At 47.2% G+C, this 24,906-nt stretch overlaps 1 protein-coding gene across 1 annotated transcript; it reads right to left on the reverse strand.

Moving 5' to 3' along the window:
• Window positions 1-1,219: 1,219 nt before the first annotated feature.
• vopp1b (VOPP1 WW domain binding protein b) lies at window positions 1,220-24,845 on the reverse strand (the record flags this gene model as incomplete). Its single annotated transcript, XM_084442859.1, has 5 exons — window positions 1,220-1,377; window positions 3,609-3,739; window positions 10,900-10,977; window positions 14,505-14,563; window positions 24,795-24,845. The coding sequence occupies 5 exons, from the start codon at window positions 24,843-24,845 to the stop codon at window positions 1,220-1,222; spliced, it is 477 nt and encodes a 158-aa protein (XP_084298985.1).
• Window positions 24,846-24,906: the final 61 nt, after the last annotated feature.

Raw genomic sequence — 24,906 nt, forward strand, 5'->3', positions numbered from 1 at the left:
AGGGGAGGAGAGAAGGGAAGGAGGCATCTTCAGAGCTGCAAGACTGTTGTCTTCTTTCTAATCTTCTTTCAAGGTAATAAATCGACATGAGTGTTTATCAGAAGGAAACTTTATTCACATGCCTCAGGGACATAGGATGTGGGATAAAAACATGAAGGAGAGAAAACCAGATGACAGAGATCGACACGTGTCTTACTGTAACTTTACAAATGTCTTCAGCCATGTCAGTTGCATAGTTAGGATCAAAACAAAAACAGCCATGTGTGTATGAATTCACAACACCAAGCAGCAACATAAGAGGAGGATGTGCCCTCAGGGAAAACCTCTACTAACATCACTGTACACACCCTGCCTGCCTGCTAGTTTGTCCATTTGAAGATAAAAAATCCCATCATTTTTGACAGCTCATAGATAGGGACGTGAGAGCAGCTGGGAAAAGCTTCCCTTTTTCATTCAGTTTCATTAATCCTGTGTGTATGTGAGAGAGTAGGTGTGTGTGAGTAGGTGAGTGTGTGTGTGCGCGCATGTGTGTGTGTGTATGTGTGAACTAAGTTTTAAAACCTCAACCATGGTTTTCGCCAGGGGATTTGTCTGTGCTGCTCCTGTTAATAGTCTCCACCTCCGGCTTAGAGCAGAGGAAATAGAGCGCTTAACCTTCGAGTAGAGCGTAGAGTAGAACAGAGTAGAGTACAGACATGGCAGGGTCCATTGAAGCAATAATAACAACACCAACAACTAACACAGTCTGTCATGTCTAGGCTGCAGCAGTGCGGCCCTGGTGGTGTCAGGGTAGATGTTGAGTTATTGAGTGATGTCTGGGGTCACCAAGTAATGTGACCTATACTGTACCAGACCGGACTGGTACACTGCTGCTGTACAGTAGTTATATGTCATCTACGGAGAGGAGAGAGGGGTTCAGTCCATCTAGGAGGTCCAGACCAGGAGCCTGTGGTTCTCAGCGGTGTGTGTGTGTGAGTGTTCTGCCCCACCCAGGGGCCTCTCAGGCCTTCTAAGCAGTTCCTGAGACAGACCGACAAGGCAGGCTGTCCGTCCCTTCCTCGACCAATCACACACGACTTTTCTGATGATGTCACCAGGAAACGGTTCCAGAGAGAGGGGCGGAACTCAGACATGTGGAGGGGGGTCGCTTCATGGACGACGATGACATCAATGGCGCCGGCTCTCCTCCACCACGCCGTTTTGGTCGCCGTTGCCATGGTTAGCTCTTGTGGGCATGGCGGACGACCTGCTCGTAGGACGGGGGCGGGTGGTTGCTGTAGGTGGGGGGCGGGGGGTATGAGGTCATCATGTGGGCGGAGCCGGGCGGGGCGGGGGTCAGCGGGGGGTCGTAGCCCTGCATGCTGGGCTGCTGGGAAACTAGAGGACAAGGAGACAGAGACCACGCGTTAGTAAGACAGGGAGAGACCACCCGCTAGTAAAACATGAAACAGAAAAGCCCATGGACAAACAAGAGACGAAAGAGTTAACTGACAGAGAAAACAACAGCTGAAAGAACTAGAGGGATAGAGAGGGAGAGACAGAAATAGGGGGAGATAGACAGAGCGAGAGGGAGAGATAGTAAGCGAGAGATACAGAGAGGGAGAGAGAGGTACAGTAGAGAGAGAGAGATAGTGAGGAGATAGTCCTGCTCAGTAGTCTATCGTACAACCCCACAGCAGCAAACTGCAGTCGAAAGTGACACGCCACGAAACGACATTCCAATTATATTATATTATTATTATATTATTTAGATATTATATTATTTAGACGCGTTCTGTCCGAGTGAATTTATTTTTCCGAGGTGGTCTTCTTCTGTGGTGGTGGCGGTGCTCTGAAGCTTCAAAGAGACCGTCACCACCACAGAAGAAGACTACCTCGGAAAAATAAATTCGAATTCACACGGACAGAACGCGTCTAAAGTTATTTAATGGTAAAACCCAGCATTTGTTTAAATAGACCCTTTTGCTTAGGTAAGTGAAGTTTCATGTTTATCTGACACTTGTAAATATGAGCGCCTCTCCTAAATAGGCCGACACCTATTTATTTTGACGGCGAAGTGAATGGAGCGGGAAAGGACTGTTGTCTGGCATGAGCGAGCATGCGACAACAGGACTGAGAAGTGCTAATCTCTTCCATGTCCTTCGTTCCATGTGTCATTTGTTTAACTTAAATGTAGGCTACATCTAGAACTAGCATATCATGTTCCTTGAGTAGGCTATTAGCTATTGTGTAGGCTAGCGGACTAGAGTGCGTCGCAGTTCTATTAATACATCCATGGTCGCGCTTCGCGTCCTATGTGCGGGGCTAACCGGACACAGCGCCATGCGCCGTCGTTTCGACTGCTGTTTGCGGGGGCCTTCCTCCTGGTAGCCGGTTATCCTAGTAGCCTGTTATTATTCTAGTAGCCTGTTATTATCCTAGTAGCCTGTTATTATTCTAGTAGCCTGTCATTGACCTAGCCTGTTATCCTAGTAGCCTGTTATCATTCTAGTAGGTCTAGCCTGTTATTATCCTAGTAGCCTGTTATTATTCTAGTAGCCTGTTATTATCCTAGTAGCCTGTTATTATCCTAGTAGCCTGTTATTATTCTAGTAGCCTGTCATTGACCTAGTAGCCTGTTATCCTAGTAGCCTGTTATCATTCTAGTAGACATAGCCTTTTATTATCCTAGTAGCCTGTTATTATTGTAGTAGTCTGTTATTATCCTAGTAGCTGTTATTATTCTAGTAGCCTGTTATTATTCTAGTAGCCTGTTATTATAGTATCCTGTTATTAATCGAGTAGCCTGTTATCCTAATAGCCTGTTATTAGTCTAGTAGCCTGTTATTTATCTACTGTAGTAGTTATCCTAGAAGCCTGTTATTAACCTAGTAGCCTGTTATTATCCTAGTAGCCTGTTATTATTTCATTAGCCTGTTATCCTAGTAGCCTGTTATTAGTTTAGTAGTTATCCTAGTAGCCTGTTTTTATCCAAGTAGCCTGTTATTATCTCTTCAGTTCTCTAACCCAGCTGACTGCTATAATGAAACGTTTTCTTTCTGCTGACGACCAATGGAGACATGCTCAATGTTGGAATATGATTGGCTGCCCGACTTTTCAGCAGCACTGTATTGATTGGCAATCTGAGGTTTTTCAGAGTCAGAAGGTTGTGGAGAGTCAGCCTTCCTATCATAGCCAGCTCCAGAGAATGGGTCCCTAGTCCTGAACCCTCCTCTCCTCCTATCTTTTCATCTCCCTTCCTCCCCTGTCCCCTCCTCCTCCCCTCTACTCTCCTCTCCCTTCTTCTCCTCTTCCCTTCTGTCCTCTCCACCTCTCCTCCTCCACCAGTCACCAGATGATTTGGTTCTGTCCTCTCTCACTATGTTGCTCTGTGAAGCTGAGAGTCTACCTGAGGCTGCAGGGAAGCTTGGAGGTGAGAGGGTGGGGAGGTGAACCTGACCTGGGGTGGTGACTGGCTGCCTGGTGAAGGGTTAGGGGTCGGGGGGGTGAACCTGACCTGGGGTGGTGACTGGCTGCCTGGTTAAGGGTTAGGGGTCGGGGGTGAACCTGACCTGGGGTGGTGACTGGCTGCCTGGTGAAGGGTTAGGGGTCGGGGGGATGAACCTGACCTGGGGTGGTGACTGGCTGCCTGGTGAAGGACACGTTGAAGGCGGGGTCTTCCAGGGGGGAGGGGTACATACGTCTCCTGATGAACAAGCCCAGGCCGCAGCAGGACAACACCCCCATCATCAACAGCAGCCTAGAAGACACACACATACACACACACACACACTAGGGCTGCACGATTATGACAAAAGATAATAATTGTGATTATTTGCTTCAAAATGCTAATTGCGATTAATAATTGTGATTCATATTTAATATATAACATTAATATATAATAACCAAAATGCTCCCAAATCACGGACGTTGATCCCTTTCTTGCTACTAACTCACTGACCTCGTTTTCGCAAATTTTTTCACTACTCACTGCTGCGGGTACTGAAATTGCTGCGCAGAGCGCACTCAGCAGGAACGCATGTGATTGGTCAGACAGCATAAACGCCTGTGATTCGTCCGTGTAGTCCTAGCACACTCAATTCAAAGCAAAATTATTAATCACATTAATTGCGGCCTTTTGCGATTAGTTAATCGCGGAGGTCATAATCGCGTTTTTGATTAATTCACGATTAATTGTGCAGCCCTAACACACACACATTAAAATGGCCACCTGACCACAGGTAGGGAGTGCACAGAACCATGGATAAAGGTGCTTTATTAATAACTCTTATCATCCAAGAGTAGGTGATGTGTGGTTAGCCTGGAAGCCATTTTGCAATAGTCTGGACATCTAGCCGCCCAGAATGATTTCAGTGGGCAGTACTTGCCTTGACAAACAAACTCCTTCAGCCAATCAGCGTAACACAATTTTTGCCGAATCCAGTCGGAAGAACGGCGAAAATTTATTTTCCTCAGAGAAACTCTGCTAGTGCACCCTATTGTTCTTGTTTAATTGTTGTTATTGAGTCTATTTCTGCGATAACTGCACTTAAAGGAGTAGTAAAGGGAAAATGCATGTTTAGCCCTGTTTTAAGGTTACTTATGATCATATACAATGGTTCAGATCAAAACGTTGACAAAACTAGCACTTTTGAGAAAGTCTGATAATTGCTCTACCACCGTTTAGGTCATACAATGGATGTGGGAGGGCACCTTGAAAAATCATTCAAAAACATGTTAAACTCTTGATTTCAAAGACAAGAAGCTCACCGAGGGGGTAATTGGTGTCCGTTGGTGTTCTGACAACAAATTTGCCGCAAAGTATGAATCAACTTTTGGGTTTAATTGATCATTTTATGAAATCCATTGACTTGTATTGAAGCGACCGTTGTAGATGTGTAGATCAATCCGCAGAGGGGATTCAGGAAGTGGAACTACTTACGGTAGCTATTGTTATTGTTTATGTTGCTAGGCTACCTAGTTTGCGGAAGTTTACACACGTATGTGCTGCGACTAAATAGTTCTATGCAAAATATTTTAAAAAGCCTTTCCAGATGAACTAGAATCTTACTTTATGGCGAATTATATGTCAGAACGCCAACTAACAGTTGGCGAGTTTCTTGTCTTTGAAATTGAGAGTTTGACATGTTTTTTGAACGATTTTTCACGGTGCCCACCCACATCCATTGTATGACCAAAACGGTGGCAGAGCCATTATCAGACTTTCTCAAAAGTGTATATGATCATAAGTAACCTTAAAACAGGGCTAAACATGCATTTTCACTTTACTACTCCTTTAACTGCCCTTATTCTGATTCTGATTGTGTGCTTCGGGAGACTACTATTTTGCCTAGTGGCCTGTGTAAGAGCCACAATGTGTAAATTTTAGAACGCATTATATATTTCATGCAAGTTACATTTCTTTGTTTTTAGTTAGTGCTTAGTTATAGCCTACATGAAATTTGTTAGCCAGAAGCTCCCCTTTGTTATACCTTTAAGATAATTGGTGATGACATCATGCATGGCAGTTTAGTTACATTTACAGTTTAGTTTACATAAATGTTTTCTACCGTGTGACTATGTAATCTTGCTTTTGAAGCTTTTGAAACGGATTACATATCCTGTCATTCGCGTCAGAGTGAAGTCAATATTCCTACAGCTCATTTATGGTATACTTAGAACGCTCTAAAGGGATGCCATTACAGCCTGTATTTCACACTATCAACTACGAGACCCTATCAGGGGCTGTGTCTGGACTGGGGCAAGGCAGCAGTTAGGATTGGATAAAGTGTAATTTCTGGAAATCGTTGTGGATGTGTAGTCCAGTCTGATCCGTGGAGAGCAGAATGTGAGCTCATGTGATCAGGATGGCGACACCAAGCTAGTGTGAGGTAGGTCTAGGGTAGGTAGTGTGTGGTAGGTCTTGATTAGGTAGTGTGGGGTAGGTCTAGGGTAGGTAGTGAGTGGTAGGTCTAGGGTAGGTAGTGTGTGGTAGGTCTAGGGTAGGTAGTGTGTAGTAGGCCTAGAGTAGGTAGTGTGTGGTAGGCCTAGAGTAGATAGTGTGTAGTAGGTCTAGAGTAGATAGTGTGTAGTAGGTCTAGGGTAGGTAGTGGTGGTAGGTCTAGAGTAAGTAGTGTGTGGTAGGTCTAGAGTAAGTAGTGTGTGGTAGGCCTAGAGTAGGTAGTGTGTGGTAGCTCTAGAGTAGGTAGTGTGTGGTAGCTCTAGAGTAGGTAGTGTGTGGTAGCTCTAGAGTAGGTAGTGTGTGGTAGGCCTGGAGTAGGTAGTGTGTGGTAGGTCTAGAGTAGGTAGTGTGTGGTAGGTTGTGTGTGGTAGGTCTAGAGTAGGTAATGTGTGGTAGGTTGTGTGTGGTATGTCTAGAGTAGGTAGTGGTGGTAGGCCTCGAGTAGGTAGTGTGTGGTAGGCCTAGAGTAGTTAGTACGTGCTAAGTCTTGAGTAGGTAGTGTGTGGTAGGCCTAGAGTAGATAGTGTGTAGTAGGTCTAGAGTAGGTAGTGTGTGGTAGGTCTAGGGTAGGTCGTTTGTGGTAGCTCTAGAGTAGGTAGTGTGTGGTAGGCCTAGAGTAGGTAGTGTGTGGTAGGTCTAGGGTAGGTTGTTTGTGGTAGCTCTAGAGTAGGTAGTGTGTGGTAGGCCTAGAGTAGGTAGTGTGTGGTAGGTTGTGTGTGGTAGGTCTAGAGTAGGTAGTGTGTAGTAGGCCTAGAGGTAGGTAGTGTGTGGTAGGTCTAGAGTAGGTAATGTGTGGTAGGCCTAGAGTAGGTAGTGTGTGGTAGGTTGTGTGTGGTAGGTCTAGAGTAGGTAGTGTGTGGTAGGCCTAGAGTAGCTAGTGTGTGGTAGGTCTAGAGTAGGTTGTTTGTGGTAGGCCTAGAGTAGGTAGTGTGTGGTAGGTCTAGAGTAGGTTGTGTGTGGTAGGTTGTGTGTGGTAGGTCTAGAGTAGGTAGTGTGTGGTAGGTCTAGAGTAGGTAGTGTGTGGTAGGTTGTGTGTGGTAGGTCTAGAGTAGGTAGTGTGTGGTAGGTTGTGTGTGGTAGGTCTAGAGTAGGTAGTGGTGGTAGGCCTAGAGTAGGTAGTGTGTGGTAGGCCTAGAGTAGGTAGTGTGTGGTAGGCCTAGAGTAGGTAGTGTGTGGTAGGTCTAGAGTAGGTAGTGTGTGGTAGGTCTAGAGTAGGTAGTGTGTGGTAGGTCTAGAGTAGGTAGTGTGTGGTAGGTCTAGAGTAGGTTGTTTGTGGTAGGCCTAGAGTAGGTTGTTTGTGGTAGGCCTAGAGTAGGTAGTGTGTGGTAGGCCTAGAGTAGGTAGTGTGTGGTAGGTCTAGAGTAGGTAGTGTGTGGTAGGTTGTGGGTGGTAGGTCTAGAGTAGGTAGTGTGTGGTAGGTCTAGAGTAGGTAGTGTGTGGTAGGTTGTGTGTGGTAGGTCTAGAGTAGATAGTGTGTGGTAGGTTGTGTGTGGTAGGTCTAGAGTAGGTAGTGGTGGTAGGTCTAGAGTAAGTAGTGTGTGGTAGGTCTAGAGTAGGTAGTGTGTGGTAGGTAGTGTGTGGTAGGTTGTGTGTGGTAGGTCTAGAGTAGGTAGTGTGTGGTAGGCCTAGAGTAGGTAGTGTGTGGTAGGTTGTGTCCTCTCTCTCCTTCTATGTGTTTGGGTGTGGGTGCGAATGGGATGTATTGTTTATATGTATTGTCTACTAGTGTGCCATATTTATACATCTCTTTTATCTTATTTCTGTATGTAAAGCGCATTGAGATTACTTTGTATGAAATGTGCTATACAAATTAAATTTGATTGATTAATTGATAGTGTGTGCTAAGTCTTTGTAGTTTGTGGTAGGGCTAGGTAGTGTGTGGTAGGTCTACGTAGTGTGCTGTAGGTCTAAGTGGTGTGTGGTAGGTCTAGGAGGTGTGTGGTAGGTATTTTTGGTGTGTATTATGTCTAGGTGGTGTATAGTAGGTCTATGTAGTGTGTGGTAGGTCTAGGTGGTATGTAACACCTATAGAGTATGGGCCCGTCCCCACTGGTCAACTCACTCGCGTCAATTTCCGCGTCCAATTCAAAACCAATGGAGAGCGTTTGCGTCGAATGATCTTCCGGTCGCGGGGATAACGCACTGGTGGCGCGTCGCGGAGTCGCGAGCTAATTAGCATGAAATAGACATCCATCCTATTTTATGCTAATTTACGCGAGCAGTGTCCAATCAGGAGAGGGTATTACACGTTCGTGTGGATCTTTGCTCTCCCAGCTTGCATGTCCCTGCATTAGCATTGACGCGGAGGGCACGCGTACACGCGTTAATTCACGCTGAACTGTGGGGACGGGGGCTAAGGGGGCGATCACACCTGGAAAAGACGCTAGAAATGCAGACGCTTCAAAGACGCTTGAACGCTTAAGCCCCCGTCCCCACTGGTCAGCGTGAATTAACGCGTGTACGCATGCCCTCCGCGTTTTCATCGCTTGGGTGTGCGTGAAGGGGAGGAGTTCAAGCTAACGAGCGTTATAATCTTGCATAGAGCTGCATCACATTGTGGCCGGCCCAGAATGTGATGCAGCTCGGCTTGGCATAGGGGTTCCTGGAGCTCTGTAGCCTGGCTCTACGATTGCGAACTTGTGAACAAAATGAATACCACATAAGAGCAAATATAACCTGCTCCGCTATAATGAAACTGTTAAAACTAGGATAAAGAAATATTTTTTCGAAATGATATATTTGACAGAATCGTGATATGATGGCAGATACTTCACAATGCTAATGCAGGGACATGCAATACAGCTGGGAGAGCAAAAAATCCACACAAATGTGTAATACCATCTCCTGATTGGACACTGCTCGCGTAAATTAGCATAAAATAGGATGGATGTCTATTTTATGCTAATTAGCTCGCGACTCCGCCAGTGCGTTTTCCCTGCGACCGGAAGATCATTCGACGCAAACTCTCTCCATTGGTTTTGAATTGGACGCGGAAATTGCCGCGAGTGACAGTTGACCAGTGGGGACGGGCCCTAAAACGCCTGGGAAATGGCGCTTCTCGCGTCTGACGCTCAAAAGGTGAAAATTATTTTATTATTTTATTATTTAATATTATAGTATTGTAGTTCAATTTTTTTTTATTCAGCGTCTACAAACGCGTGTCAAAACTGACACACCTGCAAGAACACGCGTCAAAAAAGACGCCCGTCAAAAAAGACACCGGAACGCCAGTCAGACGCGCCGTATCATAAAATCAATGGTTTTACTAGCGTCTCGTTTCTAGCGTCTTTCCCAGGTGTGATCGCCCCCTAATGCACTAAGCTATATTATATGTGTTACAAGCAGGTCTAGATGGTGTGTAGTAGGTCTAGGTGGTGTGTGGTAGGTCTAGGTAGTGTAGTAGGTCTAGGTGTTGTGTGGTAGGTCTGGGTAGTGTGTGATAGGTCTAGATTATAGTGTGTAGTAGGTCTAGGTGGTGTGCGGTAGGTCTAGGAGGTGTGCAGTAGGTCTAGGAAGTGTGGTAGTTCTAGGTGGTGTGTGGTACGTCTAGAGTAAGTAGTGTGTAGTAGGTCTAGGTGGTGTGTGGTAGGTATAGAGTAGGTAGTGTGTAGTAGGTCCAGGTGGTGTGCGGTAGGTCAAGGTAGTGTGTGGTAGTTCTAGGTGGTGTGTGGTAGGTCGAGGTGGTGTAGTGGAAATTAATCTGATCAAAAGTAAAAAGGATTTGCCAAGGTTCGCTCAAAAGGTTAAGTCTGATTTATTAAGAAAACAATACAATTGCAAAAGGACCTCAGGATAAATCAGAGTGGTTCATCCCACAGAAGTGAAGAAGTCTTGTGTCTTGTGCCTTATATTCAAGCAATACATGGATGTGACACTTCCAGAGATTTGGTTGGCTAACCCATCTGTACACGTCATAATAAAATGGCGGACATCAACAGTGGTCAAGAGTGCGGTACACTTTGAATAGGTTTCAGGTGGGGACAATGGAACAATGGAAGGTCCCCCTAGGCCAGGGGTGTCAAACTCAAATACACAGTGGGCCAAAAATTACAACTTGAACAAAGTCGCGGGCCAACATTGAACAAATGAAAATTTTAATATGGACCCAAACAAGTTTTGCTTTAACATTGAATATGCACTTATCACTTTCGCTTTTGGTGCGCATCAATGGTGTGCACTAACATTATGTGAATACGCCCTCAGACACAAGTGTTGGTGCTCCATCTGCTCAGTAGAGAAGCTTGTAAAACCCTGACTGTCCTACAGCCGGCATGCAGACAGACAGCCAGGCAGACAGGCAGGCAGACAGGCCGGCAAGAAGGCAGACAGGATTGAATGAACAGGAACAGAGCAAACACAGCGGCCGACTAGGTCAACACAGGTGTCTCTATCACAGTGAGACGTTACATAACGTAAAGCTTCTGTTTTCTGCCTTTCTTTTCGCCATTTTTAAGAAGGGGTAACACGGTTACAGTTGTAGTATGAGATTGCTATGACTACTGTCACAGAAGAGAGGGCGTTTCTGGGTCCTGTCTTGATTGACGCGCCGAAACAACAGCAGAGCATTATGGGATTTGTAGTATTAGCGGTGAATGCGCTGTATAATACTGGCGGGCCAGCTCTAGTAGTCATTTGGTATTGCCTCGCGGGCCAAATATAATTACACTGCGGGCCAAATTTGGCCCGCGGGCCAGAGTTTGACACCCCTGCCCTAGGCCAAGCAGGAAGTCTGAGGTATGTGTCCCCCCCCCGGAGATGCCTTCCTCTTGTAATGATAAAACCACGGCAGGGGTTTGTATTTGTATTGTATCATTACAAAAGGTGGAGGACAGGGGTGTTTGGAATGGCAAAAGGTAGGGGACTGTGAATCAATAGGCTTTAAGAACAAAAGGCTGAAATCTGAAAGGGTTGAGGCCAGTTGTCTCTAAAAATTCCATGAGAGTGGTAGACCTACTCACCAGAAGTACCACAGCCTCTGGATGGACAGAGCCCTCACACAGCACCGGGTCCCACAGCAGTCCTCATAAGAACGGCATCTGCAACAACACACACAACACGCTTATACACCTATAACACACACAACACGTTTATACACCTATAACACACAACACGCTTATACACCTATAACACACAACACGCTTATGCACCTATAACACACACACAACATGCTTATACACCTATAACACACACAACATACTTATACACCTATAACACACACACACACAACACGCTTATACACCTATAACACACAACACGCTCATACACCTACTGTATAACACACACAACACGCTTATACTGTACACCTATAACACACACACTCACACACCATGGGCATACACTAATAGCACACACTCTCTCTCACACACACACACACACACATCTGCCAATAAGAATGAATAATGCAGTGCTGCTTAATGAATCTGCACCTCTATAGATTCATGCTCTAGCTGTGCCTCAGTGCTGATGCAGCAGACTGCTGATCACCTCTCTGACAACGCTAATCAGACCTGGCAACCGGGCAGTGTCGTGTCCACACCTCTCCTCTCATCCCCCTCTTTCTCTCATTCATACTGAACCACACAGTGCTATAGGCTCAATGAGCCATCTTCTCCTCTCTTCTCTATCCAATTCCTCTGTTCCTGATTTTCATTCTCCCTTCTCTCGTTCATAGAGACTGTATTCTGCTTTCTCGTCTCTTCTCCAATCGTTTCCATTTCAGTAGAAGTACTCTGTCGGCCATACGTAGTTTATGTCTGCTTAAAACCTTTCCCCCTTTCTCACTCCCTGTTGTATGTGTGTGCGAGTGTGTATGTATGTATGTGTGCTTGTGTGAGTGAGGGGCCATGGAATAGTTAGATATGAAGATCTTCACTGGGCCATGGAAGAAAGAGCCAGGGACATTATAACAGGCAGGGGAGGAGGGGAGAGGAGAAGGAGGTTGGGAGGAGGAGGCAGAGAGAGAGGAGAAGACGACATTGCAGGAGTTCATGAGCAGACGTTCTCTGTATTCTACAGTCCAGTCTTCCTCTCTAGAGATAAACTGAAATAACCTCCAGTAGCATTATCTCTCATCACCTTCCTTATATCATTTACATTGTCCTGTCTCTGCACTGTCATTTACACTGTCCTGTCTAGTTCTTGCAACCTGTCTATTGTTGTCTCTCCATCAGTGTCATGCACCAAACAAACAAATGTACCTGGCAAAAACAAATCTGATTCTGATTCAGGTTTTGATCTGGAAGACTCACTGACGTCTACCTCAGGCCGACATCCTCCCTGTCTGTGTGTCTCATGCTCAGCTCTGAAGAGTGTGGGTTTTAAAATCTCAAATACAACAGTGGATTTCCTACACAGGCATCTAACTGAGTGAGTCCCTGCAGTGGGCTGTGTGGAGTACAGGCTTTATAGAGGAGTTTCTAGATAGAGCTAGGTTGAGGTCAGAAAGACAGACTGTAATGCATTTGAAAGCCAGTCCAATGATCACTGGCGTGTGTTTGTTAGCTAGTTAGTTAGTTTGTTTACACACACCTCAACAGGGTGTTGAGGCTTCTCTGTCACACAGGAAATAAGAGGAAACAATCAATTTTCAGGAGACTGATGTTAATAATGTATAATTAACATTAATAATTACTTTATAATATACTGTTTATCCAAGGTCTGTATTAAATGTACTGTATTAAATCTGTAGGTCTGAGGTCTGTATCAAAATTACGCACACACTCGTCACAAGAGCCCATTGTTGAAGACATTCATCTGTTATGGGTGGGTGGAGTGTCGTAGTTGTATACTAATCCAAACCTTTAACAGTACAGCTGTAGTTGCTGTCTGTCACTGCTATCACGTAGATCCACATATATACAGGAACAACTGTACTGCAGCTACCGTTAGTCAAAAACCTTTTCTGCAGCCAGGCTCCCTGTCCAATGGCTTCCCTCCAAGATGCTGGTTCTGCTGACCAGCGTTCCTCCGTGTAAACAGCGGGAAGGTTCTGCCAGAAGGTTCTGCCAGTTCTGTACTGGGACAGTCTGGCAGGGCAGCTGTGGGTCCTCTGGGCTGAGCTGGTGATTGATTAGGTTTTCTACAGAGAACGCCAGCAGCCTTCAATCATAAAACCATTGTTATTATCAGAGGTCTGGATGCTGAACAGCAACACGAAACCCTGACATAGGAGAGAAGAGGAGAATGATACTATGATGTGTCTCTGTCCTGTCTGGTGTAACTCTAGTAGTAAACGGTTTTCACTGTAGCAGTAACAGTCAGCAGTATCACTTCAGCTGCCAAGCATCACTGACTTTCTGCCACGAAAAGAACCGGAAGCCTTCACATGTCTTAGTGGTGTGGAGGAGAGGAGAGAAGGTGGGAGGAGAGATGGAAGAAACGAGGATCAGGCCAATAATGGAGGGTTAGCCTCCGTTTATGTATGGTAATATGCCTACAACAGTTTTGTTTTGTGGTGTTCTGTCCAGCCATTCAGAAATTATACAACTTCATGTGAAAAGCCACACCCTCTGCAATCTTTGTTGGCTTATAGTGGCTCTTTTATTTAACTTTTCAAAATTTTGTTGAGATGGAACTTTAGATATTCCATCTCAACAAAGATTCAGTATGCAAAGTTTCTCGCAGATTGGTGAAACTTTCAAGAAGGAGATAGATTTCAAAGTCGCACATAAATGAAAAAAGCATTCAGTCCCATTTTGGTTCACATAATTGGTCATAGTCTTCACCTTTTCAACGATGTATGCCCAAAAAAATACAAAATTCTACTTTTGTTGTAATCTTATATCAAAGTATATAATTTCTTACTTCCTGGAAAACGGAAGGTCACGTGCAATGACGAACAGGTACCTTAGATTTTAGGCCAATAATCTCACGACATCCACCCTGTCAATTAAAACGTCAACTACTCTGCAGCCTCAAGTGTTGAATATCCCGCCCGCTCGATAACGTTCCAATGAAATTCATCTAAACGTATGTCCCGCCCTTGCAGCCCGTTTCAGGCGGAAATACGTCAAAGTACGGAAGCAAGATCTTCTCCAACTTAGCTTTCGGTGTGACTTTAAGGGTTTTTCAAAATGGCGGAACATCTACATAACCAGGAGTTATGGGTTATTTATTTAATTAATTCCTCGTAAGGAGAAGCACGTGTGCAAAGTTTAATGCCTCTAGCTCAAACGGGGCATGAGATATGACCGTTCCAAGTTTTCCATATCAATCACGTGCTATTAGCGCCCCCCTTTGGCCAATCGATGTGAGATTCCATGGCTTCGTGGTACAAACCTCTACCACTGTACACAGTTTCGAAAAAAGCGAACAGTCGGTTATAGGGGCTGCCATAGACTTCCATGGCGGATTAATAATACTACCAATTACAATAGGGTGCCTTGCACATTCGTGCTTGGCCCCCTAACTAAAAAAAACAAAAAACTGTGTTGAGGAGGACTGACATATCTAGTCAATCAATCAATCAATGCTTTATTTGTATAGCGCATTTCATACCCAGAGGCAATGCACAATGCAATCTAGTGTGTTCAGCAGGGTTGATGCTGATAGAGTTGTTACTCACATGAAGTAGATGGGGTATCCTCCCTCAAAGTACCAGCAGTACTTCTTAGCCTCGATGCACTGTGAAAGAGAGGAGGTTAACCTTGTGATTTATGTCCTTGAATCTCTCACTCGCCTTTTGTTATGACCCAGCTTGTAGAGTCGCAACAAAAAGGGGAGTCACACTACCAACGCAGACTGTTAAGAATATTTAATACGTGGCTACTTAAATCATACAAACAATAATCAATTAGTATGGGATGTGAATATCAGTATGTCAGTGGTGTAGTGTAATGTATGGATGCAAAGACAACCGTATGGTGAAGATGGATGTTGCAAGGTGTAAACCAAAAGTCCAAATCAAAACTAAGGTGCTCCTGGGGAGAGAGAGAGAGCTCTGCTTCGGGATGGCCCTTATACTCCAGGCACACCTACGCCAGGTGCACCTGATCAGGAGCCACTCCCAGACTCCACCTGCTGGACTGGGAAGAAAAGACCCAGCCTATTTCCAACCCCCAGCCAGGGGACTGGGAGTTGTCACACCCCCCCCCCATAAACCCGGGGACCCCAAAAGGAACCCCGAGACCAAAACAAACACACAAAGCATCCCATAAACCTCCCAACCTCCAAACCCCACCTCACGAGCCCGCAGACCGCACTCCAGCAACTCGGCGCCTGAGAAGCAATTTAAGGAGACGGGGGACAGGGAAGGAAGAGGAGGACAGAAGGCAGGGACAACCTAAAACGACAAAACGTGGTTAGTCTGCAGGGGCACGGGACAAGGCATCCGCAACCACATTCTCCGTCCCCTTGATATGGCGAATGTCAAGAGCAAACCCCTGCAAAAACAAACACCAAGGCATGAGTCTCTGGTTTGGGTTATTCATGGAATGTAAAAAGGTCAAAGGGTTATGATCGGTATAGACCACTAGGGGGACACCCGACCCAACATACACTTCAAAATGCTGTAGAGCCCAAATAAGAGCCAAAGCTTCCTTTTCCACAACCGAGTAATTAAGTTGGTATGAATTAAACTTACGTGAAAAGAAGCTGACAGGGCGCTCGATACCCTGGTCATCCAGCTGTAATAGCACTGCCCCTGCCCCCACGTGGCTCGCGTCCACCTGAAGCTGGAAAGGCTGGTCGAGCCGTGGAGCGGCCAACACAGGGGCAGAGCAGAGGATAGAACGAACCCGGTCGAACGCGCCCTGACAGGCAGTCGACCAAATAAACACAGCCCTTCCCTTAAGAAGGTCCGTCAGCGGAGCCACAACCGTAGAAATGTTCTTGCAGAACCCGCTGTAATAGCCAACAAGGCCCAGAAAGCGCATGAGCTCCTTCTTAGTGGTAGGGGCCGGATAGGAGTCTATAGCCAAAACCTTAGCCCGGACCGGCCGCACACACCCCTGACCCACCACCTTACCCAGGTAGGTCACCGTCGCCCTGGCGAACTCACACTTCGCCAGGTTGACGGTGAGCCCTGCCCAGGCCAGACGTTCAAACAGCGCACGGATGCGCGACAGGTGAGCAGGCCAGGTATCACTGTAAACGACCACGTCGTCTAAATAGACGACCTCTAACGGTGCGACCACCCTGTTCATGAGCCTCTGGAATGTCGCAGGGGCGTTCCTAAGGCCAAAGCTCATTACAGTATAAGAATACAATCCCGAGGGGGTAATAAACGCTGACACCTCACGTGCGCGTGGAGATAAAGGCACTTGCCAATACCCTTTTAGGAGATCGAACTTGGACACAAACTTTGCCGACCCTACTTGGTCGATACAGTCCTCCATCCGCGGGAGGGGAAAAGAGTCAGGTTTAGTGACTTTGTTCACTTTTAGATAATCGGTACAGAACCGATGAGTGCCGTCGGGCTTGCCCACGAGCAAACACGGTGACGCCCAACTGGATGCGGAGGGCTCCGCAATACCATTATCTGTCATATACTGGACCTCAAAGTCCAAAACACGCCGTTTCTCCATTGACACCCGGTAGAAACGCTGCCGTATAGGCGGGGCCTCCCCCACGTCAATATCGTGTTCAATGAGATGCGTGCGCGAGGGAGCATCCCCGCAAATAGAAGGAAAACTTCTGATAAGCTCCGCCAACTCCACCCGCCGTGAGTCGGACAGATGCCCTAGTAAGCCCTCCAACTCAGCCAGTGTCTCAGAATTTTTCAAGCGGCCCTGCAGCACACAGTCATCAGGTATACCTACCCCCTCCTCTGCGTGTGCTGCCACATCACACGCAGGGACCATCCCCACCGAACCCAGCAACAATGCAGGACTAGGGGCTACTGTGCCTACAGGCGCCCGGGCATAATACGGCCTTAAAAGATTTACATGGCATAACTGGCTAGGACGCTTCCTCTGTGGGGTAGCGATAAGATAGTTGGTATCAGAAACCTTACGCATCACCCGATGTGGGCCAGTAAACTTGGCTTGAAAAGGCGAACCTACCACAGGTAACAAAGCTAACACCTGGTCGCCCAGAGAAAAACAACGTGGCTCCGACCGGCGGTCATATAGCCTCTTCATCCTAGCCTGCGCCCCCAACAGCTTCTCGCACGCCAACTCTCCAGCAGCATAAAGGCGCTGCCTGAAACCGTTCACATAGTCAAACAGGTTCTGAGGAGGCTGCTCTGTAGACCAGCGCTCTTTCAGCGCCGCCACCGGGCCACGCACGGTATGGCCGAACACAAGGTCATTTGGGCTAAACCCCGTGCTCTCTTGGACCACCTCTCGAGCAGCCAGCAACAACCATGGGAGGCCCTCCTCCCAATCCCCACCGATCTGAACACAAAAACCCCGGAGTAGAGACTTCAGAGTCTGATGTAACCGTTCTAAAGCCCCCTGACTTTGTGCTTAACTCGCAGTTGTTTCAGTACTTGCGAAAATAAATGACTAGTGAAGTTCGAACCGCAGTCGGTTTGGATGATCTTAGGGATACCAAAAACCGAGATGAACTGTGACAAAGCTTTAACCACCGAACGAGACGTAATAGTGCGCAGTGGATACACTGCAGGGTACCTCGTAGTCTGGCACATAACTGTCAACAAATAAACACAGCCCGTTTTTGAACGGGGTAAAGGGCCAACACAATCAATAATCAAATGCTCAAAAGGACGTCCAATGGCAGGAATCGGGTGTAACGGAGCAGGCTTAAGACTCTGGTTTGGCTTGCCCTTTAGCTGACACGTATGGCAGGTTTTAATATAGCCTGCCACGTCCCTTTTCATATGCGGCCAATAGAAAGACCTCACGAGACGATCATATGTCTTTCTCACTCCCGCATGCCCTGACTGGTCATGAGCAACTTGCAAGACCATGTCACGAAACTTTGTGGGAACCACGACCTGCGCTACCGGGTCCCCCACAAAAGGATGGTCATACGGGACCCACTTTCGCAACAGAAGGCCGTCCTGCAGAAAGTAGCCCTGCGGGACACTGTTCACCTCCACCCCTGACAGGACAGTCTCAAACACCTCTGTCAAGGATGGGTCAGCCTGTTGCTCCTTCACAAACTCATCCTGAGAGACTGACAAGGATAAATCAGACAGAGAAACCCGCACCTCAGGGCCCTCCTTCCCCTCAGAGTCAGGTGTGTCAAACCCAATCTTAGCACGACTCATTGCGCGGGTCACCGCACACGCCGTGAAAACCTCTGGATATTGCTGTGCATTTACATCGGTCTCCCCCGTGAGCTGAGGGGTGTTCACCACAATAGGGGGTGAAACGCCTTTCCATACAAAACCACCAGCTAAATCATTACCCAAAAGAAGGTCCACGCCCTCCACAGGCATACCGGGACGCACCCCAAGAGCAACCTCTCCACGCACCAGGTCGGACTCCAACACCACAGTGTGGAGAGGCACACACATAGTCAGCAGCTCCATGCCCTGGACCAAGATGTTATAGCCGGTCTCCGAGTCCTTAGAAAAGGGAAGCACTTTCTCAGAAATAAACGAATCATATGCCCCAGTGTCCCTCAGGATCCGTACGGCAACCTTCTCAGCCATACCCACCAGCGACACATAGCCGTTCGTTATAAAAGGCGAGTAGGCCGTGGACCCACCGGAGGTTCTAACCAAGGCCTGGTTAGGCAAAGAATCTGCTACGGGCAGCACAGGGCCCACCAGCCCAACTCCCTTCGCCTGCCCACTGGATTTACCCTTCAGGACCGGACAATCCAACTTACAGTGACCCTTTCCACGACAGTAATGACAAACGTTGCCGTCAGGTTTTACGCGGGACGCGAGGTGGACGCGAGCCGCGCGGTCAGAAGCCGGCAAACTGCGCTCCATCCCCGCTCCCCCCCTACTCGGAGAGCGGAGACGACGGTCTGAGCCACGGCGAGAGCACTCGTCCGTAGCGCGGGGCTCATAACTACTTCTGTGAGTTATCACATAATCTTAGGCCAACGCAGCAGCCTCTAGGGCCGTCTTAACGTCTTTGTGGTCACCCACATAAGTTGCCACGCGCCCAGGCACTGAATCCTTAAACTGTTCCAATACCATTAGATCACACAGAGCATCAAACGTGGTAACTTTTAACGAGGTGCGCCAACGAGTAAACTGACACCAAATCCCGAGCAAACTCCAAATGGGTCTGCTTGTCGCCCTTTTTCCAAGTCCTAAACCTCTTACGATATGCTTCCGGCACCAACTCATACGTTTTCAATACCGAATCCCTGACTTTAGCATATGTAAGATTCGGCTCTGCGGCCAACGAACAAAAGGCCTCCTGGGCTTTCCCAGTAAGAACGCACTGTAACATTAGAATACGGTTTGCGTCGGACCAATCTCCAGCCTCCGCTGCACGCTCAAACAAAGCAAAAAACGTGTCCGGATCCTTTTCATTAAAGGTTGGAACGAGCCGCAAACTCGTCCTAATGTCAAATAAAGGGAGCGGGTTAACAGCACCCCCAGGCATGGCCACACCCCCCTGGGGCCTACCTGGCTGACCTAGCTCGAGCCGACGAGCCTCAAGTTTTAACTTCTCCTGCTCAACTTGTAATTTCTCACGTTCCAACTGCATCGATTCACGTTCCTTTTCACGGTCCGTTTGCAACAAATACATTTCTCTATGCTGCTCAAAAGTCCACCCGGACCCCGATGCGCTAAACCAATCCCCACTTTCGTCTTTCCTACGAATAACACCTTTATCCACTAAACCATCAACCAAAGCAGCTACTAGGCTGTCCTTAACTCGAGCACTACTGCTACTAATAGCAATACCATAGTGCTTCGCTATATCCATAAGCTGATCCTTGGTAAAATCAGCCAAACCGGACTCCGAAGGAGTCGCCTGAAAATCATCGACAGCAGCCATAATGACCCGATGTTATATTAATAACCGAAAGTCACATATGCAGGTTGTTATGCAACCTACGTCCCGAAGCAAGTGACCAAACAATGAATGAACTAACCACACAAAACTATTGAATGAACCAAAGCAAAACCAGGGACCAATCACATGTTGACGCGCTGTGACGCACAGCGGCCGAATCCACACAGCCAACGCAGAATGCGCTTCCCCTCTAACTGCCTACCGAAAACTATCTAATCTCCCCCCCTAGTCTTCATGTGACCACATAACGGCGGGTATTTATGCACTAAAACCCGCTGCTGCGGAAAGAGCGATCGGCAAGCCGACAACCCGCCCGGAGCAGGGACGTGCTCCCGAGACTTTGTCTCTAACCGCGTTCGCCACAACACTACAAACCCCCCTCAACGAAACCCAAAGGGGAATCGCTGCTCTGCCTGACCAGGGGAATGGTAGCAGAGCGCAAAGTGCAAAAGCTGCATAGACCCACCCGCTGACGCACAAACGCAAACCAGTAAACAAAGAAGACGGTCCCAACCAAAACTATTCCTGACAATCGCAAAAATAGCAATAGCAAAATAGTAGCCTACTAAAGCTTAGCACTAAACTCGCCCCCCCATAAAACAACAAACGCAAACAACGCAACACAAACAAGAAAACCGAAAACTCACCAAAGCGCGACTCCCAGAACAACAACGCACAGAAAACCAAACTAACAACCACAACGGACGAGCCCCCACTTTTGTTATGACCCAGCTCGTAGAGTCGCAACTAAAAGGGGAGTCACACTACCAACGCAGACTGTTAAGAATATTTAATATGTGGCTACTTAAATCATACAAACAATAATCAATTAGTATGGGATGTGAATATCAGTATGTCAGTGGTGTAGTGTAATGTATGGATGCAAAGACAACCGTATGGTGAAGATGGATGTTGCAAGGTGTAAACCAAAAGTCCAAATCAAAACTAAGGTGCTCCTGGGGAGAGAGAGCTCTGCTTCGGGATGGCCCTTATACTCCAGGCACACCTACGCCAGGTGCACCTGATCAGGAGCCACTCCCAGACTCCACCTGCTGGACTGGGAAGAAAAGACCCAGCCTATTTCCAACCCCCAGCCAGGGGACTGGGAGTCGTCACACTCGCTCACACACACACAGATACATGCCGACTTGACAGCAACTTTAGTTAATCTTGTTGACTCTTTCTCTGTGATGGTAAGGCAGAATCATATGTCAGGAAACGGTCTTGTCCAGAGAACAGAACGCAGGGGTCAGCTAAGGAGAGGTGGCTAGCTGGAGGTGGGAGGTTAGGATTAGTAGGCTCTTTATTGATCCCTGTGAGGAGGAGGGGGGGGGTGCACTGAAATCCAGAAGAGAGCTTAGCAGTAGGTTGAGGTGGTTTGGGGGGGGTTAAGAGAGGTTGGGAGGCTAGCTGGGGGAGTCTGGCAGAGATGATGGGAGGCTAACAGAGGTTGGGATAAGATGGTGGCATTCATGCCAGCCACACAATGGGCCATTTGTCAGAGTGTTTGTTTGGTATGTCGGAGCCTGGGGGCTGGAGAGGGTGGGTAGGAGTCAGGGGGCAAGGGGGGAGGCGCACCATGGGACAGCCAACCAGAACCAGGTTGATGGTCAGTGGGAACAGCTCCTCCCCCAGTGCCAGCAGTACTGGGATCCACAGACAGGGAGCGTACCTGGAGATACAGCAGAAGCCTGCCTGAAGGGGGGGGGGGGGGGGGGGTTGTGTGTGTGTGGGGGGTGTCCTGTGGGGGGGGGGGGGGGGGGGGGTGAACAGTCCTGACTCAGAGCAGTGGAGAGAGGCGGGGTCTTTAGAACCTGTGTTACCACTGGTACAACAGCAAACGTAACATAACAACAGGGGGTGGCGTCCTGCAGATCTCAGATCAGCCCTAGGTCTATGTTAGTGGGTTAGATCCATCATAGTGATGATCCATCATCAGTATGGAAATATACATGTAGACGGTGGCAGGATTACCGGGGTTATTAAACCACTGTTTATCTGGCCATAATGTTCATTACTCACCTAATGTCAGATTAATACAGCATGGCCGTAAACCTTCCAGACAGCGCAGCAGGGTTCCATCTGTAACATTAACTACGGAGAGGTGGAACAGACAGGGCTCCACCCTCCAACCAAGCAAGTTCAGCAGTCACACACACTCCCAAGATCACTTGATATGAGACAGAAAACAGATAGCCGTCCCTTCACTTTCCTCCACTCCTCCCTCTCTCCAGCCCTTTCTCCTTCCTTGCGCTGCTGGATCGATACCCTTCGACCGCGAGGATGTCGGCTCCATTAGTGAGCAGCAGCAACCCCAGAAGGATCATCTCACAGAGGCCACGGCCTGGAGGATGACCTTCTAACGCCTCAGAACACTCTCTCGCTCTCTCACTCCATCTCTCATCTCTCTCTCTCTCTCTCCCTCTCTCTCTGCCCTCTGCCCCCAGTGTCTCTATGGAGCTAGTGTTAGACCCACGGAAGCCTGAGTAAGGAGCCTGGAAGGCCAAGGGTTAATGTTGAACAGCAGGGAGAGAGAAAGAAAGGGAGCAGAGAGCAAGAGAGAGAATGTTGCAGAAGTTAAAGCAACCACATTTAATACAGGAGCTTTAGTAGTAATTCTAGAATAGTTTACCAAATAGAACAGCCCTTTCACAAAAAAAAAGCCTTGCTCAAGGAACACAATGGCAGAGCAGGTCTGAAACCAGCAAGCCTCCAGATGCCACTGAGATCTCCCCGAGATTCTCTTTTATAGAGTCAATCTCCTGATATTTATTTTATTATACAGTGACAATTCAGTACATTGTCAAAAAAAATGTTTTCTCCGAAAAACATTGAAGGTGAACACAACAGTCAGACAGCAGATTGGTCAAGCTTGATCGAATTACAGCACCATCACTCAGGCACTCAGCCAATCACAACACCATTATTCAGGCTCTCAGCCAATGTTAGATCCCGGGATGGACATGAGTGGCCTGATAGGTCCTTGATCACACACCAGAGATATGATTACTCTGCAGTCAGACAGCCCTCATCCACTCTGACCTAGAGACCAGACTCTCTTCCATGGAGACCAGACCCTCATCCACGGAGACCAGACCCTCTTCCACGGAGACCAGACCCTCATCCACGGAGACCAGACCCTCTTCCACGGAGACCTGACCCTCTTCCATGGAGACCAGACCCTCATCCATGGAGACCAGACCCTCATCCATGGAGAACAGACGCTCATCCATGGAGACCAGACGCTCATCCATGGAGACCAGACCCTCATCCACACTGAGACGAGACCCTCATCCATGCTGGAGACCAGACCTGTGATATCTTATGTGGCAGGTTAGGAGGTGGTGATTAGGGCTGTGTGTGTGTGTGTGTGTGTGTGTGTGTGTGTGTGTGTGTGTGTGTGTGTGTGTGTGTGTGTGTGCGCGTGTTTGCATGCATGCGTGCGTGCGTGTGTGTGCTTGAGTGCCAATGAAGATATCGGCCATGAACAATAACTGACAGACTAAACCTTAAAGAATATTGTTAAATAAAATGGCTTGAATAATAAACAAAGGTTTGGACAGTTCAAATGCGTCCATGTGATGTACTGTAGTATATTTTTTATACTGTATTATACTGTATTACATCAATCACATCTGTATTACTCTCATGTAGTAATCATTTTATTAGAAGAATGAATAAACTTCACTTTAGTTGGAACTGTGTTAATATAAGGAGTTAATATAAGGAGTTTAACATGTGAGTTATAACAGATGTCCTTTGTCCCTGAGTCAGCATGATCCTTTGTCTATAGCAAATGGTCACCTCTAAAAGTAGCCTACAGTTGTAACATGATCCTAGGAGGACCCAAGAAGCTTCTAGGGTCCAGGGGGCAGAGCTCAGCTGATGCAAAGACCATTCAAGAAGATCAGTTGATCGTTTGTGACCATATTTGTGTTAATGAACATTCCTTGTATGCAATTTTGTTTTTCATGTGATCCTGGCCTGAAGCAAGGATAAGAGCTCGGCACCTCCATGAGAACGTCAGTATTGCCGAAGTTCTGGCCCCTGTGTTGGGCATGCTCAATAAATTGTTGATTAGACGTTTTTGGCCTCCTTGAAGTTCTGTTTCATACGAAGATTATGCTTTTGAAATACACTGCAGTACCTATGGAACAAAACTTAGAGGGGAATTATTCGCACACGCACCAGAGACGGCCTACCAGTAGCTGGGCTCGGCGGAGACATAATATAGCCCACTACAGAGCCAAGCTGATCACTGGCCCACATGAACATGGTTCAAAAGATTGCTTTGTATTCATCAAACCACCCACAAATGACCGGTTCATCATTTCATTGTGTTTGTAGGATTTTTTTTTAAAATCATGCTGACAAATGCTTAAAAGATTTGTCAGGTGTATTTTTCAAGTGGAAATAATGGCTACTTTTTTCATAGTCCACCATGCTCCATCAACACTAGTTAAATAACTGTTCCGCTCATCATCAAAGCGACCATTAGACTCATGGAAGAAGTCCTCATAGAGAACAAAGCCCGGCTTGCTGACTTGTGAATAGTCTACAGTAGCGAACAGTAGGGGAAAATTAGGCTACCCGTAATAACTGCACATCAATACAAAAGAAAAATAGGCCTATGGTTACACTTACGGACACTGGAATACAATATCCTAGTGAAAGTATTTTAACCTAGTTGCTGACAGACACTGAAGCATGACGTAGCCTATACAGTAGGTGATATATGCTATGGGAGGCTGAAAGACAAAGGATGGTATCACAGCATAGCTGGCGGCTGGTTAATCCGGCTTCGCTGTTTAGGCTATCGCTATCTCCATAACCATATTCAAATAATCGATAGGCCTAAGTAATATTTCAGTTTAATCCTGAAAGAAATAACGCGAGGGCGTTGGGCTCATCCTGTCTCAGACCGGTGATAGCGGACAATATTGATAACATCAGCGACTGCTCACCTCTACAAATATCCAAAACGCCAGTATTATTCCGGGGAGTTGATTCTTCATCGCTCCGCTGCGAGATCACACTTCCACATTTAAAAAAACAAACATGAGAAAGTCCTTCACT

Source organism: Borostomias antarcticus, assembly GCF_949987555.1.
Source record: "Borostomias antarcticus genome assembly, chromosome: 9".
Classification (NCBI taxonomy): domain Eukaryota; kingdom Metazoa; phylum Chordata; class Actinopteri; order Stomiiformes; family Stomiidae; genus Borostomias; species Borostomias antarcticus.